The 8424-nt window shown below is 41.1% G+C and overlaps 1 protein-coding gene across 2 annotated transcripts in view; it reads left to right on the forward strand.

Annotated features, from left to right (window-relative positions):
• The window catches only part of Cd109 (CD109 molecule), a 101633-nt gene extending 93685 nt beyond the window's left edge, over positions 1-7948 (forward strand). For both annotated transcript variants that reach the window (XM_038322836.1, XM_038322837.1), the window contains 4 exons: positions 484-626; positions 3270-3417; positions 5576-5678; positions 7446-7948. In XM_038322836.1, coding sequence (XP_038178764.1) covers positions 484-626; positions 3270-3417; positions 5576-5678; positions 7446-7612 — 561 coding nt within the window. In that variant the 3' untranslated portion in view covers positions 7613-7948. The remainder of the gene's footprint in view (positions 1-483; positions 627-3269; positions 3418-5575; positions 5679-7445) is intronic.
• The last annotated feature ends 476 nt before the right edge of the window (positions 7949-8424 follow it).

The following is an 8424-nucleotide window of genomic DNA, read 5'->3' on the forward strand; positions in this document are numbered from 1 at the left end:
GCAAATTAATTATATGTCAGTAAATACTTTCAAGAAAGTTGTCTGTAGCTTTCCCTTTTATCCTCAGGAGAATGTCTTCCATTCCTTGAGAAAATAATCCATAAGCATCATCTCTGGTATTCTGCCATTTACTTTGAAATGTTGTCTAATAGTTCTCTCAATAAAAATGACAAACATCTATAAAAGCATTGGATAATGATGCTTTTTTTAGCTGTTTATTTTTAGTTTGACTATAAATCTAATTGACTTCATTACAGAAAGAATTATTACCTACTATTTAGACTATAGCAAACACCTTACTGCTAGTTTATCCCATATGTTAATTTTCAAAAATAGTGTTTTTGATGGGGAAGGAAATCTGTGGTTATAAGGACAAATATTTAGAATGTAGTTAGGACATTTGGTGGTTTAATAAAGTGATAGTTGTTGGTTTTCCTCCAAGATCCATGACTTCACTTATGCCAATTTTTTTATTTATTGCAGTTTAATGTTGTTTATAATGTGAATAGTTCAGATTCTTTTAGAAGATGGAGATCTATTGAGAATAAAGAAGCTTTTGATTTAGAGATTGATGTGAATGATGAAGAAGATGATGTCAATCGCATGAATTTGAGTGTGTGCACAAGGTAGGTACCTGCTGAACAGTGCCTTCAAGAAAATAGCTTTGCAGGCTTAATTTGTATGGTTATCAAATGAGGTTGGTTAAGGAGTCACTTAAGAGACTTCATCATTCATCCCAGCACCCCACAGATTACAACCAGAAGCGCAGAAAGAAAGTTTAAACCCTTTTTAGTCATGCTAAAATTGGTCATACGTTTTCTTTGTATTTGTTATAAATTTGGGTAGAAAAACATCAAATTCTTTAATTCTTGATTTTACTGAGGGGATGCGAGAAAGCCCTGGGCGAACACATTGCTGACATGGGCACTGCCATGTCAGCTGCCTGATGTCTCAACCCATGCAAGTGGTAAAGGGGTGAGGCTCAGGGGGATGACACAGTCTCCTTATGTTTTCAGTATGTGTTGGCAGTGTGCGCAAAAATGAGCAACAGCAGCTTCCTCCTCCAGGATGGCTGCAACCTTCTGCTGAGATGAACTCGCTCATGTCCCCGTGCTATGTATGGTACAAGTACTAAGATTCTTAAGAAGTTGGAGAACAACTTTATGGAGTTGGTTCTGCTTTTCCACCTATGACTCGAACTCTTAACTACCAAGCTTGTGTGGCAGACATCTTTACCAGATGAGCCATCTTGTCATAAACTTGTAAACAAGAACGTCAGCACCAGCTGTGGGACACCTCCCTGGGAGCTGTTGACTGCGGAAGTCTCAGAGGACCCCCAAGTAGGCAGGCTTTGCCGTTGTTCTTGGTGGTGCATCAGAACCAGATGGTAAAGACCCCACTGATGAAGGCCCTACACATTCTGGTCACGGGACATAGATCAAGGTGGAATGAACTGGCAGCTCTCGCCCTCCTGGCTAGTTTTCAGTGTTCTTCCTAAGTTGTGCTATGTAGGTGCTATGTAGGTGCTATGTAGGCTGTAGGGGGAGAAAACTCCTCAGTGGTCTCACCCTGCTGTAGACCATGTGTGTTACAATTCTAACCCAACGGGCAAGATTTGCCCATTGGCACAATAATGGACCAAGGATTTGGGGGCTAACTAACCACTTTATGATTATATTTGAGGTCCACTCCAAGTGAGGGGGTATACACCTCTTGCTATAAATCTAGTAAAAATCCTGGGATGAGTGGGGATACAAATAAAAGCTAATAAAACTCAAGCCTAGTTTAGGAAAACTGTAAAATATCCAGCCATATGTAATGCTACAAATGATTTTTTTTGTTGAAGTAGTATCATTTAGGGTTCAGATTTATCTTTAACTTTTATACTTTTGGCCCAAAATTTATAACAGGGTGCAAATCTGTCAAGAAGGATAGTTGTTTTAGGTAGTGACAGCACTTCAGTTTAGAAGATTCTGGTCTTGGGTAATTGTGTCCTGGTAACTTAAGTTCCCAGAGTGGTTCTACAATTGGCCTGCATCCAGAGCACCCGAGGATCTCCTTTCTCCAGACATGCTGGCTTTACAGTAGAGATGCGAAGTTGTCCTCCCCAGCTTCTCAGTCATCTTGTGCATGTGATTTTGAGAACAACCATTAGAAAGTTGTTGAATCAAGAGAATTTACAATTTCAGTTCTATCGGTCTGTTTTTTTTGCCACAGCATTGGTTGGTATTCAGTGAGAGGCTAACTGTTAGAACGCCCTGGCTGTGAGGACCTGGTGTCTGCTCCTTTCAAATATCCCAGGGCACTGTGGTTGAACTCAGTACGTTGTTTGGCTAGAACCCCCTGATGCTTCTTGAGGGTCATCTCTGGGTGTTGATCTAGGTGCTCAGCTTTCTTAGCCATTGCCTGAACCATGTCTTCCCACCGTCACCACCATCTGGCTTATCTTTGGATGTAATTGTCTGGCTGGGGTAAAATGACCCATATGTTCGCCCCATTCCTCCCCTAGTGCATTTTGACCAGCAGCTGGCACTAGTACCATTTCTATAGTGCCTTCCTTCTCAGCGGGGAAGGAAATAGGACGTCCATTGTTCTCTCTTAACTAGGTCTCAATTAAATAATAAAAACATCATGCAATTACTATTTACTATCAACAGGATGAATTTATTTGTATCACAAACCTATATGCCAGATATTGAACAAAATTTTTACATACATCTCATTTAGGTCTTACTAGAATAGTCCTTTCCAGTCAGTAATATGCCCACTTTTCTCTCTGATTGATTGATTCATTCGTTCATTTATTCAGAAAATGGTGGTTGAGAATCCTCTGTGTCTCAGACTGGGGTCTGCCCTGAGTGGCCAAGGGATACCCTTTTTTTTTCCATTTGTTGATTTAAGCTGGAAAGGTAGGTGCTGTCAACTTATGAGAGAATGTCAATGTTTTGAGAAATATTTAGTTTAGGGCCAGTATAAAAACACCACTAGAATCTATTGGATGGTTGTGCGTTGGACCCGCTCCAACCCGCAAGCACACACCTGCTTCGCTGCAGGCTCTCTGTCCTATTTAAGGGACCAAGTTAGCTGTCCTTCCACTTGTCACTGAGAGATGGAAGACTGCCACAGCTGTAAGAACAGAATGCGTTGTTTAAAAATGTCCTACAGTGAATTTTACTTGTGCTAGAGCAGTATTTAGAATAATATTTTGTAGTTTTAGCTTTTGCATAAAGAACATTTGTTTTTCTTTCTTCTTCATCTCTTTGGTGTAGATTTTTGGGCTCGAACAGGAGTGGCATGGCCCTTATGGAGGTTAACCTGCTCAGTGGCTTCACTGTGCCTTCAGGTGCGATTCCTCTGAGTGAGACGGTGAAGAAAGTAGAGTATGATCCCGGAAAACTCAACCTTTATTTAGATTCTGTAAGTAGTAAGATGCTTCATCAAGCTAGTTTTGATAAAGGTCTTATGTGTTGCGTTTAGGAGCCTGCCACCCGTTAAGTACGTTTTCTGTAAGCTTTTTGTTTTTGAATGATTTTGGTATGTTAACTATATGTTTTTTTTTTTCCATTAAAAAAAGTCATCACTGCGGCGGGGGAGATGGCTCAGTGGGTAAGAGCACTGTCTGTACAAATGTGATGACCCGAGTCCCAATCCTCAGGATCCATGTAAAAAGCTGGGTGTGACCACACAAGCTTGCAACCCCGGCACTTTGGAGGGCATAAACAGGAGTATCGCTGGGGCTTACTGGCTGTCGCTCTAGCTCCAGGTTCAGTGAGAGACTCTGGGTCATAAGAATAAATTGGAGATTGGTAGAGTAGGATGCTTGATGCCCGTTTCCTTATCCTTATAGCTTCCATATGGATAAGCAAATGTATCCCCTCTACACAAATGCATGTACACCACACAGACATACACACACCACAAACACTTACAAACTTAAAAAAAATTCACTATGAAATTAATGAAAGTTATGATTAATGATGAGCCAAGGAAGGTCTTTTTAAAAAGCCTAGTAATTATTTATTGAACTATCGTGCATATACATTATGCATACACACATATATGTATAACATTATACAATCATTTGGAAGATAATTTCTTTCATTTGTATGTTTGGTGTATATGTGTATGTGGGGACCAGAAGTTGATTGATGTTGGCTGTCTTCCCAATTACTCTCTACCTTATTGTTTTGAGTCAGGATCTCTCATTGGAGTTTCTGATTCACATCGGCTGGCCAGTCAACAAGCTCCAGGGATTTGCCTATCTTCACCTCCTGAGTGCTGGATTACAGGCTCATGCTGTCATGCTTGGCTTTGTGTATGTGTGAACTCAGGACGTGTGCTTACACAACAGACACTTTGCTGACTGAGCCATTTCCCCTCCCCCAATAAGCAGCTTTTAAACATCATTTTTAAAAATCATTTTCATAAGTGGACAAACAAAGCAATGAGCTTCGTTACGGCACCTACATATGTCCACGGTTTTGTAAAGTTTTCTTCCTCTGCTCTGCTCACTCTAACCAGTGCCTTTTCCCTCTCCCAGTACCCGGTTCCTGCTTTCAGTTCGCATACATTCCATCGCCCTTTCCTCACACCAGGCTCTTTCTTCTCTTTTTCCTGGAAGTCCCCTTTCTAGTTTCATGTCTCCCACCTCCTCCTCTCATGCAGAAAATATCAGGGCCTGAAGATGAGAGAAAACATATTGATCACTCTGGGCCTTGCTTTGTTAAATACAATAGTTTCCAATTCCATCTCTTTTCCTGCAAATGCCTTTATTTTAATTTTCTTTATGGCTAAATTGGCCTTCCATTTTGTATATATATATATATATATATATATATATATATATATTACACATTTTCTTGATTTGTTCATCTATTGATGGCTATCTAGGCTGGTTCCATTTCCTGACTGTTATGAAAAGTGCAGGACGAAACGTAGACAGGCAGGTATCTCTGTGTTGTCTACTTAGAGTCCCTTCAGTACATACGCACGAGTGGTATATCTTTGTCATGGGATCATGTGTGTGCATGTATACATATAATGGATATGTGTATGTACATCTGTGTTTTGTACATGCATACAGAAACATCCACACTGATTTTCCACGTTAGCTGGACCAGTTTATATTTCACCAAGAGTAAATCATGGTCATTTACACATATAATATCAGTCCCTCATTAATTGTGGTATGCGCCCCTTCACCTGAGGTCTATCTGTAATGCGCCTATAGGCGGACCACTGTCTGCAGAGCTAGGCCTCTTCCAGCCATTAGCAGCAGCTAGAATTAAGATGCACTGCCTGAGAGGGATTTGGGTTGCCCTGGGAACAGGCTGGATGTTTACTAAATAATTCTAAATCTTGACGATCCCTTTAGGGACTAAATAAGACTAAGAGGCATTCCTATCTTTTAAGGATTGTTTTGGATTTAAATAAGATTAGTTTAACTATAGTACCCCCCCGCAGGCAGAAAGCCTCCCTAGGAACTGGCTTCTGTTTCCTAAAATGAAAGAAAAAGTCCCTATGAACCTATGAACCATAGTGTGACAGCCCCTTCTAATCTTTTGTATTTTTCAAGGTAAATGAAACCCAGTTTTGTGTTGCTATTCCTGCTGAGAGAAACTTCAAAGTTTCAAATACTCAAGATGCTTCAGTATCTATAGTGGATTACTATGAACCAAGTAAGTGGGGTCTGGGGTTCCTAAGACTTTAGAAATCAAGCCAGGAACTTTGCTCATTGAGAGTGGCCTCTCACTGCTTTGGTTCTGTAGGACAGTTGGTTGGGAGGGATAAGTTTGGATGAAGGAGATGCATTATTTTTGGTATCAAGAAAAACTGAGTTCTTGGAATGATAATTTGAACTTTTTTGATATGACTGGTAGCATTTTATAAACTAGGGATGATGTAAAACACGAAAGCAGTCAGCTGTCCTGGCGGACTCCCAAATTCTTTATGAAAGCTGACACTCAGAGTGAAGCTTTGTAAGTGCGCAATCCTGCTACAGTTTCCAATATTAAAGCTTCTTTCTGAATGAGCACCCATGGTGTTCAGAGACATTGGAGTGCAAGAGACGGGCTGAGAGAATTTCACTGAGATAAGGTGAACCAGCTCGCAGTTTTGGTAATGCTTGTTAGAGCATTCAAGACAAAGTATGGCTCCAGGTAGTTCTGTCTCCTAGGACAAAAGCCAACCCCTCTTGTTCCTTGCTTCCAGCCTCTGTTGATGATGAGGATACACCCAGGGTCTTATGGGATATCCCAGCCTCTGTTGATGATGAGGATACACCCAGGGTCTTATGGGATATCCCAGCCTCTGTCAATGATGAGGATATACCCAGGGTCTTATGGGATATATAAGAACATAGGCATAGAACCTTTTTCTTTTTTCTTTTTTTTTTTTTTTTTTTGGTTTTTCGAGACAGGGTTTCTCTGTAGCTTTTTTGGAGCCTGTCCTGGAACTAGCTCTTGTAGACCAGGCTGGTCTCGAACTCACAGAGATCTGCCTGCCTCTGCCTCCTGAGTGCTGGGATTAAAGGCGTGCGCCACCACCGCCCGGCAGGACCTTTTTCTTGAGGTGAAGTTATAGACTGTATTGTGGGGATCTAATGACAGTCCCTTGCTATCATTTTTTTTTGGTGAGATTGGGGAAAAGATAAGAAAAATTAAACCTACTATTTTTTTTAAGTAGCTGGAGATACATTTGTGATGTTGGAAAAATCTTCAAAAAATCATGAAAAATTAAAAATAGAATTTAATTAAAATTATAAAATGAAATGTTTTGTTTGTATTGAGATTTTTATAGTGTGATATGTACCTTACATAGTTTTTAAAGTATTATCTGTACTATAACTTGTACCCCCAATTGAGTAGTTATTAGTATGTGCTCTGTTTTAAAACACTGAAGTGTAGCTGTTTTTATTTTGGTGAGTTTATAATTTTGTGATTGGTTGTTTATGTAGTTAAACACTATCCATTTGTGCTATGAATTGTACCTGGAGCGAATAGAGTTTGACAGTCCGCCCCTGTGTAACAACAGGTACAGATAAATCCCTTCATCCTTCAGTTCGCTTACTAACGTCTAGGTCAGACACTTCCAAGGAGGTCTACTGGCATGGAAAATATCGTCCCCAAATAAACTCTCGAGAAGATTAAACGACTCAAAATCTAAAGTCTTTCCCTCTCCAGTTAAGGTGGTGTTTGCAGTGGAGAGCTGCAGCCAATGTGCTGTCTTCTAATGCTGGTCAACTGATTGTAGATAGAATGGGCTGGACACGTTGTGTCTTGGCATTTGGTTACCATCTGTGCCTCCTGAGCATTTCATTTGTTTCTGATAAAAGTTCACTTTGTGAAGCGTGGTCATCTCATGATTTATGCTTAGCAAAACCACTAAAACCACTTTGTTTCCCGACAAAGGAGACATGTAACCCAGGTGTCTGCCTCTTTAAACAGGGAGACAGGCAGTGAGAAGCTACAACTCCAAGGTGAAGCTGTCCTCTTGTGACCTCTGCGGAGACATCAGCTGCCATCCCTGTGAGAATGGAGCCATGGGCTCCCTTCGACACTCTCCAGTTCTTGTCACTTTTTGTTTCATCCTTCTGTACTTGGTGGAACATTGATTATGATTTATTTTCCAAGGACTTCATCTAAGACTAGCCTTTCGAGAAAGTCAAGTGTGACTGTTTTCACCCTACAGCTGATGATTGCCTCTGATGATTTTGAAAATCAATTGTTTCCCTTTCTGGGGAGTTCCGGGGGAATGTCTGCAACAGGCGGGAGTTTGTGTCAGTGTGTAAATCTCTAGCTTGTGTAGGCGTGTGAACCTCCCTGCCTGATCTTTGTGGGGAAGACGATTAGAATGGTGGTGAATTTATCTCTTTATTTCCCCTCCTCAGAAGGATTTTTTTTTAAAGATGCATGTATGTCCCCCAGAATAAAAATGTTATTTTCCATTATTTGTTCCTGTTTTGTAAAAGATGTGTGTGTGTGTGTGTGTGTGTGTGTGTGTGAAGCTCTCAGGTATCTCATCCTTCAGTATTTGGTTTGGTGTTAAGGGAGCAGCAGAAGATGCTTTCTCTCTATTCCTTCCCATATCTGGCCTGATGCTACCTTGGGTCTATCCCAACTTCTTTATAGAAAGACAGTGTCTTTTCCTGTGTTGTGCTGTTCAGAGGTGACAAGATACTGAATACTGCCTTTAGGGGTGCTCTCTTCTGTCATGTTGGCAGCCTCACCCTGGCTCTGCTTCAGGGGTGAGAGATGAGGAGCCCTGTAATGTGTGCCTGTGTGACTTGGGCCAGAAGAGCTCAGTCTAGGAGACACCATGGACCAAGGAGACAAGAAGTATTGCCCATGTCACAGGCAACCCATCTCCCTGGGATGGCAGCTGAGGTTAAAGGTCTCAGAGAGTCTGGGCATCATTGCTGCCCTG

The sequence above is a fragment of the Arvicola amphibius genome, chromosome 3 (genome assembly GCF_903992535.2).
Source record: "Arvicola amphibius chromosome 3, mArvAmp1.2, whole genome shotgun sequence".
NCBI lineage: Eukaryota > Metazoa > Chordata > Mammalia > Rodentia > Cricetidae > Arvicola > Arvicola amphibius.